The sequence below is a fragment of the Castor canadensis genome, chromosome X, assembly GCF_047511655.1.
Source record: "Castor canadensis chromosome X, mCasCan1.hap1v2, whole genome shotgun sequence".
NCBI classification, from domain to species: Eukaryota; Metazoa; Chordata; class Mammalia; order Rodentia; family Castoridae; genus Castor; species Castor canadensis.
In genome coordinates this window covers 81,765,197-81,786,669 of record NC_133405.1, presented here as the reverse complement: position 1 = coordinate 81,786,669, position 21,473 = coordinate 81,765,197, and the positions used below count along the sequence as shown (strand labels likewise).

At 48.9% G+C, this 21,473-nt stretch overlaps 1 protein-coding gene across 8 annotated transcripts; it reads right to left on the bottom strand.

The window, feature by feature from the left end:
* Window positions 1-1,114: 1,114 nt before the first annotated feature.
* Zmym3 (zinc finger MYM-type containing 3) lies at window positions 1,115-18,791 on the bottom strand. 8 transcript variants are annotated; one of them, XM_074063620.1, is made up of 25 exons: window positions 18,718-18,791; window positions 16,653-17,341; window positions 15,646-15,689; window positions 15,268-15,340; window positions 14,505-14,799; window positions 14,112-14,289; window positions 13,547-13,765; window positions 13,101-13,251; window positions 12,765-12,880; window positions 12,518-12,604; window positions 12,249-12,399; window positions 11,825-11,997; window positions 11,438-11,603; window positions 10,345-10,442; window positions 10,104-10,263; window positions 9,736-9,848; window positions 9,422-9,596; window positions 9,117-9,263; window positions 7,989-8,092; window positions 7,483-7,651; window positions 6,639-6,790; window positions 5,946-6,060; window positions 4,152-4,406; window positions 2,693-2,810; window positions 1,115-2,588 (listed from the first exon to the last, which is right to left on the bottom strand). In XM_074063620.1, exons 2-25 carry the CDS (start codon window positions 17,320-17,322, stop codon window positions 2,396-2,398), a joined length of 4,122 nt encoding a protein of 1,373 aa, XP_073919721.1. In that variant the 5' UTR covers window positions 17,323-17,341; window positions 18,718-18,791; the 3' UTR covers window positions 1,115-2,395. The 8 variants fall into 8 exon arrangements, with proteins under 8 accessions (XP_073919721.1, XP_073919722.1, XP_073919723.1 ...); XM_074063621.1 differs by lacking the exon at window positions 18,718-18,791 and adding an exon at window positions 18,540-18,606; XM_074063622.1 differs by lacking the exon at window positions 18,718-18,791 and adding an exon at window positions 18,086-18,291 and having other exon boundaries at window positions 15,268-15,334.
* Window positions 18,792-21,473: the final 2,682 nt, after the last annotated feature.

Genomic DNA, 21,473 nt, shown 5'->3' with positions numbered 1-21,473 from the left:
TAATTTTTTGTGTGTGATGCTAGATATCAAACCGAGGCAGACTACAAATCTATTTTTTAAGCTCAAAAAAGTAGGTTTGCTTAAGGTTTCATGACAGAGCTAAGACTGGAAACTCAAGTAGGGGTGTTCTTTCTACTATGCCATGTTACGTGGCCCAACATGGGTGTTTCAATGGAGTCTGAAACTCAACATGATCAAAACCTCCACTTATTACCAACCTTCTCCTGTCTTTCTGACCAAAACAAAACAAAAAACCTCCACAAATGACAAAAAACCTGTGTTCCCTGTTAAAAGTGACTCTCCCAATCATCAAGAATAGAAACCTGAACTTTATGCTCAATTCTTCCCTCTCTGCCAACTCACTTCCAGTCATTCACCAGATCCTACAGACTTGACCATCAAAATGTCTGAAACTTTTTAGAAGTCTAAAATTTACTTTGAATCCATCCTCTTTCCCTTCCTTATCCCCACAGCTCCTATGGAGACCCACAGATTCTTAGTCACACACTCTTTTAGGCCTACCTTCTTCTATTCTTTATATTGTTCTAGGATCTCCCTAAAGCAATGGATCTGAACCTGCCATTCCCTGGCTGGAAAATCTCAGCCTTGCTGGCAGTGGTTCAAGTGGTAGAGTGCCTGCCTAGCAAGCATGAGGTCCTGAATTCAAACCCCATTACCTCCCCCCACCAAAAAAAAGGCAAATGTCAGCCTCGCACTTCCCCACCTCCTACATCTGTGGTCTCAATTCCTTCCATTTAAGTCTTTGAGGCTCAGGTCAAATGACACCTCCCTCAATGAACCCTCATACAACCTCCCTGCAAACTTGAAAGGAGTTCCCTTTTTTGGTGGTACTGGGTTTGAACTCAGGGCTTCACACTTGCAAAGCAAGTGCGCTACTGCTTGAGCCACAACTGTAGTCCATTGTGCTCTGGTTGTTTCGAAATGGGTCTCCGGGACTATTTGCCCAGGCTGGCCAAACTGCAATCCTCCTGATCTCAAACTGAGACTGACTTCATTTTCTTTATACTTTGAGAGATTTGAAGTTACACAGTGTCTCTCCTTTACATCCCTCACCCCTCCAAACACCACATTCCCTCCCCCAGAGAAAGTAAAAGACAATTTGAACTCTTTATTTGAAACAAACAATTTCAGAGACAGGAGGTTAGTTGTGACAACAGCTTCTCACTACAACACAAGGGCGAGCATGGCTCACTGAAGGGACAGGCCAGGCGCCTCAGAACAATATATACAATTTAAACAGTGGCTAAACTGGTGACAGTTATAAAAACACAAAGAGGAGGCTGGGGAACAGCAAAGCCAACAGAGAAAGAACTGGGTACCCCCCTTTGCCAGACATCAATAGTTTTCTGGGCCCATAAAGGCAATATGGGGAAAAGAGAAGATGTAGGGAGTAGGGGCAGGACCCACGCCCATATCTCCTCACCTATCTTTTGACCACAAATCCCACGCTGCACGACCCAGGTCCCCACAGGCTTGGCCTGGCTCTTATGATAGAGGGAGAACAGGAGCAGGGAACCCAGTCCCAACCCAAGTTAGAAGGTAGTTTTCATCTTGGGAGCACTGTTCATGGAACTAAAGGGAGTCAGTTACAGAGAGGGCTAAGCATGTTGACACCATGGCTCATGCCAACCTAAGATGGCAGAGAGGACAAACACATAAACCAAGGGGACAGGAATCTGCACAACAGGAGTCTGCTCCCCATACTTAGGGTCATTCTCTGCCTTTGAGGAAAAGAAAGCATTTGGAACTCCTTAAAAACTTTAGCACCAAGGGGTGGTGCTTGCCAGGGTGAGGTGGGGGACATGGTGATGACAGGGTGGCCAACCAGTAATTTCATGGGAGGATAAGAGTGTCTAAACTCTGTTTTAGGTAAATGGTCCCCTCATTGCTTTCATTCCTTTTACACTTTTCAGACAAGACCCTTTTTGTGTAGTACTGCAGAAGAGGGGAGAAGGAATGAGCACAGGGCAGAGAAGGCAGCTGGGTTTTTCCCTAGGTCAGACCTAGGAACAAGGGGCTTTACCTACACAGATGGGTTAGGAAACCCAAAGCCAACAGGATCACCGGAGCTATTAACATTCCATCAGAGTCTGGCCCCAGAAGAAAGGGTTATTGTGAAACATAACAAAAATGGACTAATTGGGTTTTGCTCATCATTGGGGGACTAGCCCCTGAGTACAGAAGCTTGAGGCCCCATGGGTATTCAAGTGGTATGGAAGAGGTTAAAGCCAGGGGTTCCTAGAGAAGGCAGGGAATGGGTGAGTAGAAGGGGCTGTCAGGGTCCTTCAGAATGAGTAGCATTGATTCCTGCGCCAGTCACCCTGTAGGATGTGGCCACAGGACAGACATTGATGTGAAAAATGGATACATGGGCTCAGTCCAGGTCTTCTTCCCCAGAACGACCCAGTTCCTCATAAATCTCACGCACAGCCAGAATGCGATTGAGCATGCTCTCCAACATACTTCGGTCCATGGGGATCACAGAATACCAGAGAGGTGACTCAGCGATGCAGGACCTCTCAGGTTGCAGGTAAAACACATCATTGCGAGTCCGGAGGCTTTCGGGACTATGAATGGAGTGGGGAGTGGGAAGACAAAAGATCAGTAACAAGGGAAAATAGATTCCTTGGATCTGCATGCCAATGCCATTCCTGCAAACCTGCCAACTCACCATTTTGAGAGATAGAATTCATAGAACTTGACTGGGCAGCGTAGGGGATTCATGCGATTCTCACGCTGCTCTAAGATAGGGGCTTCATCTTCTCTCTTCCGTTTTCCAGGGCCTGTGTCTGTAAAAGGAGGAAAATGACCCATATTCATCAAGAGCACAAAAAATAAAAACAAAAAAGCAAAAAACACCAGCCCAGGGCACCAGGGAAGGCCTCAGGACCCAAAATACAGTCACATAAAGAAATAAAGGGAGCCAGGTGCTGGTGGCTCATGTCTGTAATCCTAGCTACTCAGGAGGCAGAGATCAGGAGGATTGCAGTTCAAAGCCAACCTCAACAAAACCCATCACAAAAAAGGGTTGGTGTAGTGGCTCAGGTGTAGACCCTGAGTTCAAGCCCCAGCACCACAAAAAAAAAGAGAGAAATGAAAGGGATCTGGGGGTGTAGCTCAGTGGTGCAGTGCTTGCCTAGCATGTGCAAGGTCCTGGGTTCTATCCCCAGCACTGAAAAAACTGAAAAAGAAAGAGAAAGAGAGAGATTAGTGGGGGGAAGAGAGAAAGAGGAGAGAAGAGAAGAGAAGAGAAGAGAAAAAAGTATGTTAGTCTTTCTACACTAACCCAACATTCTATCATTCTATAGGGGTGTTGCTCTGCAGCCAGTTCTTGCTGCCAAATCTCCCTTTATTATCTCCCCCAAGTGGATATCTTTTTTTTTTTTTGCAGTACTGGGGTTTGAACTCAGGGCCTACACCTTGAGCCACTCCACCAGCCCTTTTTTGTGAAGGGTTTTTTCAAGATAGGGTCTCGTGAACTATTTGCCTGGGCTGGCTTTGAACCATGATCCTCCTGATCTTTGCCTCCTGACTAGCCAGGACAGTAGGTATGAGCCACTGGTACCCAGATCCAAGTTGACATCTTGGAGAGGTGATCTCAGAAGTTACAAAAACAAACTGATAAAAACATTGTGTTGCAAGGATGGGCTTGCCTTCCAGGGCAGAGAAGCAATGAAGCGATCCCCCCAACCCCTGCATATCATTCTGGGTAGAGGCATAGGTCCAGAGAAAGGATCTTGGCAACCATACTCAGACAGGACAAATTCCAGGGCCAGAAAGAATGAAAACCAAGGTGCAGTTTCTAAACCAAAGGAAGCTTATCATTTACTCTGTCAACTCTCCCTGACAGTCAAACACACATAACATCTTCCTACCTGTCCACACCTCTCCAAAGGAGGTAAGTAAATTGCCTTGAGAGGAGAAAAGGCAGGAAATAGACAGCTGAGTAAGCTACTTATGCAGTAGCCACTGACCATCAGCTAGGACTATTTTAATCTTTTCTGCAAACACAGGAACAGGAGAGCGAAGCTAGTGGCAAAGGAATGGACCAAACTGGCAGAATGTATGGTGGGACATGGTTGGAGAAAGCAGAGAAGGGGTGAAAGCAAAAAAAAGAGACAACTTCATACCTCGTCCTTTCCTCTGGCGGACTGGGGCGTAGTAGCGGATGCTTACTACCTTGGTAGTGCCCCGAGGGGTAGTACACTTGCGGGACTGCCGCACCACATTGGTGAAAGAGAGCTGCATGTGCTCCTCAGCTGTCTGCAGCCCAAAAAACTTAGTGTTGAAGAACATGAGGGTGTTGAGAAGGACAAAGGGTGAGTAGACCCCCAGCTGCTTGCATTCCCAGAGGTGTTCTTCTTCCACTCGGGAGAATACTGTATCTGCAATGGACAAGGGAAGAGACTGGTCAGGGGGGATGACTTCCCAAACACTACTGCTTGCAAACCAGCATCTTGTGCAAAACACTTTACTACACGCTTCTCTCTCTCTCTCTTTTTTTTGTGGTACTGGGGCTTGAACTCAGGGCCTTCACCTTGAGCCATTCTGCCAGTCCTTTTCTGTGATGGGCATTTTCGAGATAGGGTCTTGTAAACTATTTGCCCAGGCTGGCTTTGAACAGCGATCCTCCTGACCTCTGCCTCTTGAGTAGCTAGAATTACAGGCATGCGCTACCAGCACCCAGCCAGCTTCTCATTTGATGAGTGCTATTTTATATAAAACCCTGACACTCAGCTGATATAGGACTAAGCATTTTTTTCTGGTGGGACTGATGTTTGAATTCAGGGCTTCAAGCTTGCAAAGCAGGTGCTCTACCACTTGTGCCACACCTCCAGTCCACCTTTGTCTGGTTATTTTGGAGATGGGTGTCTCAAGAATTATTTGCCCGAGGCTGGCCTCCCAATCTTAGCCTTCCAAGTAGCTAGAATTACAGGTGTGAGCTACCAGCACCCAGCAGAACTGGGCTTTTTTTTTCTTTTTTGCGGTACTGGGGTTTGAACTCAGGGCCTACACCTTGAGTCACTCTTCCAGCCCTTTGTTGTAAAGGGTTTTTTTCCAAGATAGGGTCTTATGAACTATTTGCCTGGGCTGGCTTCAAACCTTGATCCTCCTGATCTCTGCCTGAGTAGCTAGGATTATGGGTGTGAGCCATTGGTGCCTGGCAGGACTGGGCATTTTTAATACACTTTCCACCTGCATATGGAGCTTTTCTCACCACCCTTCTTCACTTACCACCCAAACCTAGGCCCATCATTATTTGTCTCAGAAGTAGCTCTTCAGATCTCAGTCTTTTTTTTTTTTGTGTGTGTGTGTGTGTGTGGTGCTGGGGATTGAACTGCGGGCCTGTGCATGCCAGGCAAGCACTCTATCACTGAACTACATACCTCACCAGTCATTGTTTGGTTTTTATTTGAGACAGAGTCTCACTATGTAACCCAGCTGGCCTCTTGGCTCAACCTCCCAAGTGCTGGGATCACAGACATGTACCACTGTGCCCGACTTTTTTTTTTTTTGAGGCAGTGTTTTGTTCTGTTGCCCATGCTGGCTGGGCTCAAGTGATCCTCCTGCCTCAGCCTATTGAGTAGCTGGGACCATAGCCACACAACACTGTGCTTGGCTTGGCTGAGACCTAAGGATTTTTTTTTTGGTGGGACTGGGGTTTGAACCCAGGGCTTCATGCTTGCAAAGCAGGTACTCTACCACTTGAGCCACACCTCCAGCCCCAGACCTAAGTCTTGACCTCACATTCAAGGGCAAGGGCTCCTGCTCCATTAGTTATAAACCCCGAGGCACCCAGCTACATGCTCTTGCCGTCAAACCCTTCATCCAGAGTGGCAGGCCAGACAGGATGGGACTCTTGGAGTAGAGTGTTGGAAGAAGGAAGGAGAAGAATTAGGAGTTGCTAATTCCATGTTTCTTACTGTTGGGGAGGAGTGTGGGCTGCCAGGTACTCAGAGACTTGTTGAGTTCTTGAACAAAAGTCAGGTAGTAAAGGTCCGTGAAAATGTTCACCATTCGGTTATTTTCCAGCAAGTACTGGAGAAAGAAAAACAGACACACAGAAAGCCAAACTGTAGGTCCTAGAGGAAAGAAAATGATGCTGAAAGTCCTGAGCATAGTCCTTGATAATTAGGAGATGATGAGAAACAGCTGCTTGATTAGGTGACCCAGAGTGCTTTCCCTACACCTTTGAAGTGCTGTGGCTTTGGTAGAAGAGGAGGCAGCAGCTTAGAGAAGATGTTCCTCACAAGTCCATACTATCTTGACAGGTCATACATGGCTGACCTCTCCTAATAGGAAGTAAACATTATCTCACCAAAGATCAAATGGGGAGCAGTCCTCCCCATTCCTCTTCCCCAAGAATTGGCTCAAGGATGACAAAGGGGATCTGGATAACAATGAAGAATGCTCCTTGACCAACAGTCCTAGAACCAAGCTCTGATTTTAAGAGACATCTTGAGATCTATTTGTCATAGGAGATTAAAGGCAAGCTGCTTGTTTAGGGGTGGAGGGTAGAAGACAAGTGACAAAGGGAGTGGGCTAGAAGCAGTTCTGGTAGGACCCAGCTTGCTATGTTGAGAGTGATGGAAAATGGAGAAATGTTCAAGGGGTACCTGCTGGATGCCAAGACACAGATAGTAGATACTGTCAGGCTCATATCGTTCACCATTAGGTCGAGTAATTTCTCTCACAAACTGGGCCAGACCGTAGTTGAGTTCAGCAGCTGAGCAGGCAAGAATATCCTCTTTGATACGCATGGGTTTGGCTGCAGTGATATATAATAGAGGTGGAGAGGATTAAGAAAACTCCGCATAGAGAATTTCACTTAGCTCCACCACCATTACACCTAACTCTGAACCAACCAATTAATTTTTTTTAAAAAAGCCCTTTATTTATTTATTTTGTAGTACTGGGATTTGAACTCAGAGTCACATGCTTGCTAGGCAGGTGTTCTACCACTTGAGCCACCCTGCTAGCCCTGTTTTGTATTGGGTGTTTCCAGATAGAGTCTCATGAACTATTTGCTCACGACTGGCTTTGAAAAGCAATCCTCCTGATCTCTGCTAGGATTACAGGTGTGAGCCACTGGTGCATGACTCCCTTTATTTTTTATTGAAAAAAATTTTTTGAGCCAGGGGTTTGAACTCAAGACCTTATGCTTGTTAGGTAAGCATTTTACCACTTGAGACACACCCCCAGATCCCAAATCTTTACTTTTGTCAGTACTGGGGTTTGATCTCAGGGCCTTGTGCTTGCTTAGCACTCTATGACTTGAGCCATGCCCCCAGCCCTAGCATCTTTCTTTTAATCTACAACTCTTTCCCATCTTCACAGGACACCCTTAAGTGATCACACCCTTATCATTCCTAGACATCTTCAGTTGAATCACAGGCATAGTTCTTTTTTTCTCCCTTCCCCTCCTATTCCCTGTTCCTCCTTCCTCCCCTGGGTACTTACGGCCAAAGCGCAGCTCATCACCCTTGCTAGTTTCTCCATTGGCATATTTTGACTGCACCCAACATTTCCAAGCATTGACACCATATGAATAGTTGAGACCAGTACAGCTAGGTTGGCTACTCATGGAGTCCCGGGAACAGCTTTCAGAAAGCACCAGTCGCTTTTGACCCTAGAGAAGAGAAAAAAAGAGGGTGGCAGAGGTGAGGCCAAAGGTACCATGTAAGCTAGTCAGGACAGTGTTTATCACCAGGGACAGTGCGTGTGTGGAGGGGGGGCTGATGTAAGAGCACAAAAAGCTTCCATGGCACAGAGCTCCAGAATAGCTTTGATGACCTTGTGACTGGGGGAAGAGCAAAGTTTGGCTAGATCTCAGTACTTCTGGTGTTGGAGAAAGGAGGTCAAGAACAGGGAAAGTCAAACTAAGGTTTCTCACTTGGCTATGAGAAAACCCTCTTCCCTTTGGGTCTCCATCATTCTTTGATGGATTCATTAGCTCCAGTCCTCACCTTCCTCATGGTTCGGGGAAGATCTTGTTCAGTAGATACATCCTCAGGACCAACAAGGCCACAATCAAAGAGGAAGTCTACGCTGGGGTTAATGTCCAAAGGATCTAACAGAAGGGAAAGAAAGAAGAAATCAGCAGGGCACTGGCAGCTCACACCTATAATCCTAGCTACTCAGGAGGCAGAGATCAGGAGGATCTCGGTTCAAAGCCAGCCAGGGCAAATAGTTCGTGAGACCCTATCTTTAAAAAACCCATCACAAAAAAGGCCCAGTGGAGTGGCTCAAGATGTATGCCCTGAGTTCAAACCCCAATACTGCCAAAAAAAGAAAAGGAAAAAAATAAATCAAATTTTTTTTTGACAAGACTGGGGTTTGAACTGAGGGCTTCACACTTGCAAAGCAGGTGCTCTACCACTTCAGCCATGCCTCCAGTCCATTTTGTTATGGTTATTTTGGAGATGGCGGTCTCTTGAACTATTTGCCTGAGCTGACCTTAAACTGTAACCCTCCTGATCTTAGTCTCTCAAATAGCTAGGATTATAGGCGTAAGCCACTGACACTCAGCTAGAAATAAATTTCTTAATATTTCAACACTGTAGTGCTTCCATTCCATCCCTGCTACTTACCGACTTGACTCAAATTGAGTCTCTTGGACAGCTTCATTGGACTCAATAGGAACAAGCAAAACTTCAGCAATATGAATATACTTAATAATACTGAACTTACAAGGTAGAGGTGGTAAAATCTTATATTATGTGTGGTTTTTTTTTAAATTACAATTAAAAGTAAAAAAAACAACAAAAACATATACAAGGCTCAAAATCAAAAAGAATAACTTATCTTGTTCCGCTATCTCTAACATCTTCTCTGTGAGACTTTCTGTCACAATGAGCACTGTTTAGGGTATGCTTTGCACCACAAGAAATACCTGCAGGACCCTATCGAAAAAAACTCATCACAAAAAAGGGCTGATGGAGTGGCTCAAGTGGTAAGAGTACCTGCCTAGCAAGTGTGAGGCCCTGAGTTAAAATCCCAGTGCTGCCAAAAAAAAAGGAGAAGAAGAAAGAAACACTTTTCCTCAAGGTACAAAGGTTACTATACTCAGTGGGTATGCTTTGAATCCTACTCACTCTTGGGGAAGTCTGCCTCCAAGTCTTGTCCAGGCTCATCCAGGACATTGGCCATCTTGACAGCCATGGCCAGGACATCATCTCGGGCTGGCCCAAACAGATCGCAGTCTTCCAGAAGTCCCTCTGCACTCTGGTTGCTCACAAGATCTGGGAGGTGGAGAAGTTGATTCAGTCACTGCAGCTCCTGCTCAACAGCCTCACAGGCTTTCAGGTGCTAATCTCGACTATTCCCCTCTTTCCACTTAGCACCAACATCCCAACTCTCCACTCCCCTGTTTCCAGCATTGCTGTTGTCCATGGCATACCACAAAGGTCAGATGAGGCCTTATCTAACTCCTCAGCCTCTGCAATCATTTCTGCCATAGCCAGGATGTCAGCCTCCAAAGGGTTGGAAGGGATCTTCACCTTCAGCTCCTCGATGGTTTCTACAATCTTGTCTGTGCTCTCCAAGGTAGTGGGCAAAAACATGGGCACAGGCACCTAGAGGTACAAAATCCTAACTAAATGTCAAGAACCACACCAGCAGATGAGGGTGCCAACTGATGAGAGTAAGAGAGAGAATGGGTCTTAATCCTGGAAGGGTAGAAGAGGACCAGCCAGGAAGGGCAAGGACACTTACCGGGATAGGCATCGAGAAAGGCACCGGGACTTTCTGACAGTACAGATGCATAGGCACTGGCACAAAGATGGGCACTGGAATGGGCAGCACAATCACTTGTGGCTTCCACTCTTCTGTGGACAAGAAAGGTCTTCTCAGAGTCCCTGCTAGGTGATTCACATCTGACCCAGGACCTGACATCCCCAAAAGCTTTAACATGTACAGTTTGCCACAAAACTGTCCTTGAACCAAAGGCTGAGAGACAACTCTGTGATTCTAGTACCACCATATCCATGATACTTCAGTCATCTAAGAAATTCCCTGGTCCATTGTGCTAGAGGCCAAGGATTTGGGATTTCAGCCTGTGGTATCTAGATACCCTGGCTCACCTGTTTGACTCCCTTTGGACTTCATTTCTATCTTGCAGGAGACTCCCCGGTTCTGCATCAGTGGTTTACACATGGCAGCTTTGTTTTTGCGGGGTGTTGCTGGGGGTGGTGGGGGTGGAGGGGTGGGAGCACTTGGAGCTGATCGGGTCTTCACAGGAATCTGAAGAGACAAAGGAATATTAGCATTGCCAACTATAGTACCCTCCTTGAGATTATCCTCCCCTTTGGCTTTTGCCCTGACCTTGCCCAAATTCCCATTTTCCTCTGGGGTCCTCACTGTGTTGCTGTTTTCCACTTTGGTTTGAGAGGGTGTCTGGGGCTTCGACTCAGAAGACTGACCTGTAGATCAAAACAAATGAATAGGGCTGATAGAATGGCACAAATGGTAGAGCACCTACCTAGCAAGCATGAGGCCCTGAGTTTGAACCCCAGCACTGAAAAAAAAAAAAGAATTATCCTGGTGGCTGAACTAGCTCTGTTTTCCTCAGCCCTTTTTCAGGAGAGCATCATTAAGAGGTTTGACAACAATTAGAAATGGGAAATCGAGGATTTCCCTTCCTTGCCTAGTCTTCTCTAGGCCTCAGCAATAGTAGCCAAGAAGATCCTTTGCAGCTAGGCGCCGGTGGCTCACGCCTGTCCTAGCTATTCAGGAGGCAGAGATCAGGAGGATCTTAGTTCAAAGCCAGCCTGGGCAAATAGTTCATGATACCCTATCTCAAAAAAACTCTTTACAAAGAAGGGCTGGTGGAGTGGTTCAAGATGTAGGCCCTGAGTTCAAACCCTAGTACTGAAAAAATACAAAAAAAACAAACAAAAAAAATGATCCTTTGCTTCTGGCTACCAAGAATAATGAAACACTATATATATATATATATATATATATATATATATATATACATATATATATTTCCCCTAAATCCCACAGTTTGAGACCTTCCATTTAGAAAGCCTCAGGAGCTTAGTATCCCTTGAGTGGCGAAGAGGCCAAGGTAACATTCTAGAAATGATAAAGTTTTTGGTATCACTAAAGGTAAAGTTTATGCTGACACTTCCTTCTCTCTGAAAACTAACCACAACCCCCACATGCCCCATCCTATCTGAGTAGGCACCACTCCCTAAAAATACATCCTTACATAAAATCAGCAGGGAAAAAATAAAGAAAATCAGTAAACTCTAACTCTAAGAAAATTTAAACAAAATTCCCCCTTACCTACAAAGCTAGGAGATCTGACCAAGGATGAGGTGAATGCAAAAGAGAAAGAAGAAAGGGGCTAGGCCTAGGATTAGAAGTATCCAGGCCAATTCTAACAGTGTGCCCCTTGATCAGGACTCACTGTTCAGGAGGCTCTCGGGTCCACTCTGGGTATCCAAGTTGGGTTGGTTTTGCTGGCTGTAGAAGCGCAGCAGACATTGTTGGTTGCAGAAATGACGGATTTGCCCACGCCAGTGGATGGTCTCCAGCAGTTTTCCTTGGCGCTTACAGGCATGGCACCGGGCAGCCTGAGGGCACCAACAGGATGGTCAGACCTGTCTAAATGTGTTGGGCCTCTCCCCTGGGATAAGCCATGTTCCTCCCCTTGGAGACTGAACCAACTCGGAGAATGGAGATCACTCCCCCGGCCCCCAGCCCCAGAGATCTGCCCATACTCTGATGTCAGTACAACAGCACATACCCACTACTGCCTTCTTTCCCTCCTTTCCAACACGCTGACTCTCCTTACCTTGCAGTACCATAGCAGGTACTTGCTCTTACAGTCTTCACTACAGAAGTCCCAGGTGCTACCATCCAATTGCTCAGTGACTCCACGCTGGCAGGTTTGGGAGCAGTAAGTACAAGTGATACAGCATAAGCCCAACTTCTTAGTGAAGTCTTGTTTATACAGCAGCACACAGCCTGGAAAGTGGGGAAGAGGAAAGAGAGTCCAGAGACAAAGATACCCACAGGCACAGGACCTGACCTTTTTAAGGTGCTATTCTTGAAACTTCCTGTAACAGTCCTTCGTATCCAAAGCCTTAGTATAAGTGGGGTAGAGCATCTTGAGCAGAAGGCCCTTCTCCAAGGACCATTTTCCAAACCTTGCTTCCTTTCCCTCCATTTTCCCTGGCTGTGAGAAACAGGACCTCTATCACTTCCCCACTCCTTACCTTCACTGCAGAAGCTCTTCTCCACCCCACTGAATCGGAGTTTCTCATGCAGGAGTTTTTCCTGCCGGCAGTGCTCACACTGAGACACCACACCACGAAGCCGCTTGAAGTCCTCACAGCAATCACGGCAGCAGAACTGGAACACCTGGTCCTGAGGTGAGGTCATAGGGCAGCAAGGACAGAACTGTGACATCTGAACCTAGTGGAAGCCAAGTTGGAAGGACCTTTTCAGATATGTAGGAGGATGTGGGTAGAAGTTGGGGTCTTACCTGCCAGTCCAAAACCTCAGGCTTGCCACTGAAGAGGCTGTGGCAGTAGTGACAGCTCAGGTGAATGCCCCCTTCAGGGCTTGTGCGCTGGAGGGAAGGAAAACAAGTAACGGAGGGGCAAGATGTGTGTGGTACTGCTGGGAAGGGAGGTCAGGCTTGTTCTTTGCTCTTCCCAGGCCTACCTACCTCAATTCTCCTACCCTCTCTGTTTGCACCCCCTTAATCCCTGGTCCAGGGTCAGGAGTACCTGGAACTTGGTCCAGCAGCTGGGGCTGCAGAACTGGTAGACTGTGCGGTCAACCTTGTTGTAGTAACAGGGGTCAGAGAGGCTGCGGCGGCAGAAACTGCAGGGTTGGGGAGGGCCTGGCGCAGAGAAAAAGAGAGAGAGAGAGAGAAAGAGAGAGAGAGAAGGAGAGAGAGAGAGAACACAGAATGTTGTGTAAGGCAGGGCTGAGATGGAACAGAAAATCCATGGGAAGGTGTGGTTGGGGCTGAGGGCAGCAGAGATTACTCTAGAAGAGGGGAGTATGGGAGGTAGAAGGAAGGCCAGCAGGGGTCTCAAAGAAGAGGGCTTTGCACCTACCAGTGAGCCCTGCCTGCTTCACTTTGTAAGAAGTGGTACAGCACAGGGAACAGAACAAGCTGGTCTTGCCATTACGATCCACATGTGATAGCATCTCAAAGTTCTTACACAGGGTCTTGCACCAGACACATGGGTACACACGTGTGTTTTTCTGTGAGGATGGGGAAGGAGAGGCTGAGGCTGGATTTGTCCCTTCACTTTTATTTTTAAAATTTTTAAACATGAAATATTTCAGGCATACAAAAAAGTATAGATGATGATATAACAAAGACCTGTGTGTCCACCAGCCAGCTTCAAAAAAAAAAATAAAACATAACAGATACAATTGAAACCCCCTTTATTTGTTTTATTTTCCCCAGCTATCGACCCATCAGGCACCTTTATTTATCACCCAAGAACCACACCCCCTTCCACAGCCCTCTAATGCACTACTCCCTCGGCCCCACCTTCTTGTATGCCCCCAAGCATGTTGTGTTGCAGAACCGCTTTTGCTGGCCCTCGTGGAAGAGGAGCTCAGGGCCAGGGCTCCCGGTCTTGGCGTAGATGTAAGCTCCACACTGGTCACAACAGTTGGTTTTCAGTCCCTTGTTGGCCCGGAATTTGGAGAAGCAAGAATCGCTGCAGAGCCGGTGCACCACACTGCCATTGCTGACCTCATGCAGGACCTGTCACACACACACATATACCTTGAGCTGAGGTCTGGCCACCACCGCCCACCCCAAAGCAAGGACAACCCCCACCTCACCCTAGACCTTCACAGCAGACAGTGGGCCTAGGGACCCCCCAACCTGTGCATCAGGCTGCCGACTTGATGGTGAGGTCCTGGGAGGCAAGGAAGGCCAGCTGCATACATCCTGGAGAAGCTCTATCCTTGAATATGCTCCCTCGTGATGGCTGCCTTTCCTCCCCACACCCCTTTTCCACAGGGCCTGGCCACTGCAGCCCCAGAACCAGAGGGTCAGGTCAGGGCTGGCCAGGCTCTGTAAATCATGCCCCGTCAAGCATCCTCACCTCTCCAGTCTTCTGGCATATGCTGCAGCGAGTGGCATCAGCAGGATCCCCAGACTGGGGGATTGGGCGCTGCTGCTGGGCTTCGTACAGAGACAGACAGACAGACGTGCAGAACTCATGAAAGGAGCTTCCTGAACCAGTTTGCGCCACAACCGAGTCCTTGGTGTTCCAGATCTCCCTAGAGGAAAGAACAGGTTTGAGTATTCATTCAGAACCACTTTCTTTTCAGCAGCTTTCCACCCCTCATCAGACTGATGACCACAGAGCCAAATACTCTGAGTCTCCCTAACTCTCCCAGATTCATTTTGCTTGATTTTTGCCAGCACAATCTGTCTTACCCACAACTCCCATCCTAATCCTTGACCAGCCCCACACCCTAGGACCCTCACATACTTCTTGCAGAAAGTACAGGTCTTTTTGCCCAAGGGCTTCTTGGAGAAAGTAGTGAGACACGATGAAGAGCAGAAGAGCTGAGGCAGCCCCTTGCGCTGATAGGCTGTCTGTCCCTTCTGCAGTGGTGTCCGGCAATGTGCACAAGTCATCTTGGTGCCCATTGAAGAGCGCCCAGCCCTTTGTGCCATGCTTGAGCGTAGGGACATGCGAGGAGAGCGCCGGGGCCGGAATGGCACAAAATCCTCATCATTGGGATCATCTACCATGGCATCAGAATCCTCATCTGACACTGGAACTGAGGGAGTGGGGGAGGGGGCAGTGAGAATAGGCCACCATACCAGGTCTCAAGCCATTTGACGGCCAGACTAACAATTAGTTCAATCTTGGTCCTGGCATCTCTGGGACCTCTGTTCTGGCTATTAAACCCCTTCCACTATTATGTTGGTATTTTAACCCACTGGTGTCTCTCATGCATGGTTCCTTAGTAATATTCCAGGGAGGTGCTCCAGAAAAAGATAGGGTACAGGGATGGCATAGTTGCAACAGGAAACTCTTCATTCTCACTGCTCTTGTTTTCAATTTCCCTCAATGCCCCTGGTTCCCATGCCAACCCACAGCAAAGACAGGCACTTCATGCTCTGCATGGAGATAGACAAGAGCTAGAAGATCCATGCCCTGCCATATCCATGCCCTGCCATATCCCACGTTCAGCTCTTCTCTGTGCTCAGAATTCCCAGGTCACACTTCCTCAAATTCTACTTACTGCTCTCAGTGGAATCCACAACCTCAGGTTTTGGAGGTTCTGCTCTTCTAACGCGCTCGCTTCTCTTCTGTACCTTGGAAACATGGGAGGGAGGAAAACTGACACCAGGGGCAGGCTAACAGGAGTACAGGGTTTGGGAAGGGATAGGAGATGGGAGGGGGAAGGGAAAGTAGGGACCCTTGGCCCAGCCCTTTAGCGGAGGGGAGAAAAGGGGGCTGGACTTTCTTCTTAAGAAGCAGAAGACACAAGAGCTCCCTCCCTCCTCTAACCCTTAGAGCTGTTGCCACTGAACAACATCTGGGAGGGGAAATGAAGGGTCAGTTCTTCATAGGGCTATAGGGGGAACCAGACTCCTTCCAATCCCCTCCCCTCCCTCACCCTCTCAGGCGGCTTCTCACTCGCCTTCCCAGTCAGGCCATCCCCTGCAAAGGAAGCAGAAGGCAGTCTAAATCTTGAGCCTGCCCTCACCACCCCCTCCCTGGCCCAACCCCCACCTCCATTCCCGGGGAAGAACTTATTCAAAACTGAAAGGGAAAACTCAAGTGCCTGTGGCTTCTTGGGGCCCCTCTCAGGGTTACCTCAGGCTCTATATTAAGGGATGTGTGTGTGCAGCTATTCCCCCTTAAAGAAATAGATATCTTACACCTCCCAACAGCTTTCTGTCCCAATCACTGGGAGTTAAGGACATACAGGTAACACACTTTTCATGGAGAACGTATATTTTACCAGCAAAACTAAATGCAACCACCCAAAGGGGCATAAAAAAAGAAATCAACAATGTATGGTAGTTACCCCTGGACTTATGGTGGTTACATAAGTCCCAAGACCATCATCACAGCTTGGACATCATAGTCAGAACAGGGAAGAAACTAGAGACTCTCAGGTCTAGGCTATCCCTCCCCTGTCAGAGGTGCAATCCTAGACCCTGCATTTCTACCATTCCCCTGAAATCAGTACCCTATGGTAGGCTTTAGAACCTAGTTACCATCCATCAATCCCAGAAATCCTGCTCCCATCTAGAACCAAACAGCTGGAAAAATTTTAGAACCAAAGAGCCTGATGTTTTTCTCAAATCCTAAAGGATAGACTCTAGCACCAAAAGCCCACTGGGATATGAAAAAGGGAACCTTTCCCATCAAACTCACTCCCTGAAACCACCCCATTCCTCTTGCACAGCCCCTGTGCTTCCCCCCACTCCCATTTTCCTTAATCTTCACCACACCCCCATTCCTCCCTCTCAAACCCCAATTCCTTCCCCATATGTCCCTACTCTAATCTCTTTCCCCTCCTCTCCCTCCTCCCCCTTCCTGCCCAAAGCACAGAGCCACCCCTCCTTATCTGGACCCTCTCCCTATCCTGATTTGCCAGATGATTAGGCAACCTACCTGGCAAGGAAGGATGTGCAGGAGGGCTAGAGCCCCTAGGTTTGGTCTGAGAACTGTTGATTCCATCCCCTAGAGTCTCTCCCACTGAAGGGCTAGGGGGGCCATTTGGGCTCTGTGGCTGCCCTTGGGGAAGCTCCTCCTCCTGCCCAGGGGAGCCCCTTCTCCTTGTAGATATGGAGGTTGTCTCCTCCTCTTCAATATGGGAGGACTGAAGGGTTATTGGAGAATCAGGAGCCAAAGGCTCTAGCAGCCCCTCCGGTGAAGAGGGATTTGCCCCAGCCCCTGGATCAGGTGGCACCACCTCAGGGGTCTGGCCCCCTGGTCCAGGCTCTAGGGTCTGATCCCCTGAACCCCATGCAAGGGTCCTCTCAGGACCATGGTCCACATCTGGGGGGGAGGGGGCTTTATAGAGCAGCCCCCCCAGCCCCAGCAGCTCAGTGGCTCCATCCAGGACTACTCCAGGGTCTTTTTCCAGGCCAGAAGGGGTATCAAGCAGGTCCAAGGCTCCCGAGGATGGAGAAGGACCAGGGGGGGCCCATCCTCGAGTTGGGGCAGTCTGCGATTCCAGCAGATCCTCTCCAAATTCCATGTCTACTGGAAGGTCTCCAGCCAGGGGCTTCTCTGGCAGGGTCAATGGGTCAAATGGACTGGGGAAATCACTGGGGTCCATGAGGATGGCTGGATATGGGCTGCAGATTAGGAGTAGAAGGGGGGGCAGTAGAGGTGGTCTTAGCCATAATTCCTCCTTCTACAGGCTCTGGGACACACCCCATCATCCACTTGGATTCCTCACGAACAGCCCCCCATCACCACAACGGACAAGCATTTCCACAGACTTTAGTCCTAATGTCCACTCCCCCCACCCCATATAGCGCCCTCTGTGGGGAGTGGCGTTCCCCGCCCTGGCCCTGTGCCCACGCTCGCCAAGCAGTTGGTCGTTCCACCCGTTCGGACCCCCCCCTCAAGTCCCAGTTCCCCTCCCCCCTTACCTTTCATCCCCCCAACTCGGACTGAATGCCCCCTCAGAGTCTTCTCAGGCGGTCTCTACCAGGCGCCTTTCCCGCCCCACGACCTCAGTTTCTATTCCCTCGTCACTCTCCTGGTACCCCTCAGTTCCCCAGCCTTTACCCATCCTGTCTGGCCGCACCCCCCCCCCGCATTGCCTGGTCCTCCCTCAGCCCTTCCCCCGCCCCCACAAACTGCCCTTCCTAGCCATTTTCCCCCGTAGTTACCTTTCATGGTAGCTCACTTCCTCAGCCCCGTCCCCCTTTCCCATTGCTCCCTCAATCCTCCCTTCTCCTGTTGCCCACCCCCCACCTCAGGCATTTACAGGAAGACATTTTGGAGCTACGATCTCTCCTCAGACCCCCCCTCCCAGCTACTGTGAGATCCCGCCTGCAGGTTCGGTTCGGCTTGATCAGGCCCGACCCTACCTGAGGCAGGGTTACAGTAACGGCTACAAGCCTAGAACTGCAGACAGCGACGGCCCCGCGCTCCTTCTCCACCTCCCTCCCTAGCAGCCCGGACAGGGGTCGCGGCCCCTTTAAATGGCAGCGCCGCTCGCAGCGCCCAGCGCTCTGCACCAGGCGGGCGGGCGGCGCCAGCAACCAACCCCATTGGCTGGCTGGAGGAGGGGGCTCGCGAGACAGCGCCGGCCCCCGGCGCGAGACTCCCAGCCCAGCGGCCGCCTGGAAATTGCGGAGTGGAGCCTAGTCATTGGAGATGGAGCTTGAGCCCCCGCCCGGGGCCCCGTTAGTTGAGGAGGAACAGATAGCCTCTGGAGCTTTGAAGCCCGCCCCTGGGGAAGGCGGCGCCCCCTTTCTGCCGAAGGGCCTAGTACACTAAAAACACACACAAAAAACACGTCTACGCACCTGCTTCCCTTACCTGGCTCAAGAGTCTGGCCCCCGTCACACCCGTGCCCGCCCTACCTCCTGGAGCCCACTCTACCCGTGATCCCCTCCTCTCATTCAAATGGTTCCCGGTCCCCTCCCCCTCCCGTGTCTCTCTTCGCTTCCCACTCGTGTTCAACCCCCCGGCGTCCGCCCCCTTCAGCAGTCCCTACCTACGCCATGCAGCAGGCGCCTGCCAAGATTACCCTCCCCCCATCCCCACCTCTTCGGGGCCCGCCCCCTGGGCGACTGTTGGGGTAGTGAGTGACAGCGGAGGATGAGGGGAGGCAGGGACCCAGCCCTCACGTGCCCCTCCTCCCCTTGTCTGCCTAGGGCCCCCCCAACCAGTGTGAGAGTCATAGTTATGGGGTGTCTTAGGCTTGCTCTCCAGCCACCCTTGGTGGGTTAAATGGCTCTGGCTCAGTGACAACGCCTATGCAGTAACCATTACTGCCTCATGATCCCCAAACCAGGTCCTGCAAAGCTTCCCCCCGCGCCCAACGGTCTTAGGGTAAGTTCTGGGATCTTCTCCGAATCTTCCTTTAGGAGCTCCCTGCATTATCTCCTGAGTAGTAGTTTTCCTCACTAAGGCCAATGGCTCTTCGCTTCTCTCTCTCTCTCTCTCTCTCTCTCCTTCCCTCCTTTTCTTTCTCTTCTCTCTCTCCTTCCCTCCCTTTCTCTCTTCTTCTCTCTCTCCGGTGCGCTCTCGCTTTCTCGGTCTCTTTTTGTCTCTGTCTCTGCCTCGCAGACGCACGAGCACGCACGCGCGCGCACACACGCTCCCCCCCTCCTGGATGCTCCTTAGCGTGTGGGTGTGGCTGAGGCTGAGGCAGAGGCTAAGGCTGCAGGAGTGGGATAGGGGTGGGAACCACTAGCATTAGGCCTACTGCCTTAAAAAAATCAGGTGCCAGGATCCATTCTCAGTCCCCATCACAGAACACTTTACAAACCCTCTCCCACGTTCCCACGCCAGCTCTTAAGGGCTGCGCAGCATTTAGTAGATAACTAAAGGCTCTGGAGGGCAGAAAGGGAGTCCCTTTAGACACATAGCCTGCCTCTTTGCCTCAGGTCTTCCTTCACACTCTAAGCCTTTTCTTTTCTTTCTTTCTTTCTTTCTTTTTTTTTTTTTGTGGTCCTGAGGTTTGAACTAGGGACTCACGCTTGCTAGCCAGGCGCTCCTACCTCCAACCCTACACACACTAAGCCTTGTAATCCTTGGGAGTGTTACCCTCCCTTTCTCAATCACTTTCCCAGAAACCTTATCTTTCCCAGCTCTGGCACTATGGCCTTGAGGCTGTCTTTGCTATCTCCTATATACAGATATAAATGCAACAGTTTTTTCTCTCCCCTCAGGGCTCCCAAACCTGTAACTTAAGCAGCATTGTCCTACCCACATCCCACCTTCAGCTTCTTTCTATCCGTGTACTTCCTCCTTGCATTTTCTGCTGGTCCCTTCACATTTGGGTCACCTAGTTCTTTTGTATTGCCTGCCCTCCACAACACGTGCCTGAATCTTTGGCTGCTCTGGTTGAAGACTGCCTGGTCACTAGCTTTCAAGTTAAGAGGAAACAATCTAAGGCAGAGGGGTAAATGGTGTATTCTTAATTCTAGAGGCAGTGTGGTGGTTTACGAGTGAGGAGGTTCTGGGTGGTGGCCCAGACCTGTAATCCCAGCATTTGGGAGGCACTGGGCCAGATAGTCAGTTTTAGCCCAGCCTTGGGCTACACAGTGAGGCACTGTTTCAGAAATCAAAACAGCAGACAGGCCTCCTGTGGCTCACACCTGCAATCCTAGCTACTCAGGAGGCACAGATCAGGAGGACTGAAGTTCAAAACCAGCCTGGGCAAAATAGTTCTAGAGACCCTATCTTGAAAAAACCCTTCACAAAAAAAGGGCTGGTAGAGTAGCTCAAGGTGTAGACAATGAGTTCAAGCCCCAGAACTGCAAAAAAAAAAAAAAAAAGGAAATCAAAACAACAATAACCAAAACACCACATTAAGAAAACTAATAGCCAGGTACCAGGTGGCTCACACCTGTAATCCTAGCTACTCAGGAGGCACATATCAGGAGGATCGTGGTTCGAAGCCAGCCCAGGCAAATAGTTCGAGAAACCCTATCTGGAAAATACCTAACACACAGACACACACACACACACACACACACACACACACACACACACACAAAGGGCTGGTGGAGTGGCTCAAAGTGTAGGCCCTGAGTTCAAGCCCCAGTACTGCAAAATAAATAAAATAAACCCCCCAAAATAAAAAACCTAATGATAAATAACATAAGATTTTGGAGTTGACACTCTGCTTGCTACTCTAATGTCAGTATACATTTTTCAGATAAATACAATGTACAATACTAAGAGCAAAACACTAATGTAAATCACCCATTTTGGTTAGTAATGTGTCAGTGTAGGTTCATGGATTGTAACAAATGTACCACTTCCTGCAGAAAGTGACTGGCTTTTTGGTACTTTGCTCAATTTTGCTGTAAAGCTAAAACTCCTCTAAAAACAGTTTTTATTAAAAAAAAAAATTAAAATCACTGGTTTACTAGGCTCAATTGTTCACACCTGTAATCCCAGCAGTGAAGATTGAGGCTGGAGGAGCAGGAGTTAGAGGCCACCTGGGGTACATAGCAAGAACTCATCTCAAAAACAAAACAACCTCTGGGCCTGTAATTCCAGCTGTTCAGGAGACTAAGACATAAGGATTGCTTAAGTCCCAGAGTTGAGGATGGCCTAGCCAACATAGCAAGACTCTATCTAAAAAAAAAAATTAAACCTGTCGAATGTACAACATCAAAAAGGAACACTGCAGGGCCCTGGTGGCTCCCACCTGCCACTTGGGAGGCAGAGATTAGAAGGCTGTGGCAAATAGTTCTAGTGAGACCCTATCTCAAAAAAAAAAACCATCACAAAAAA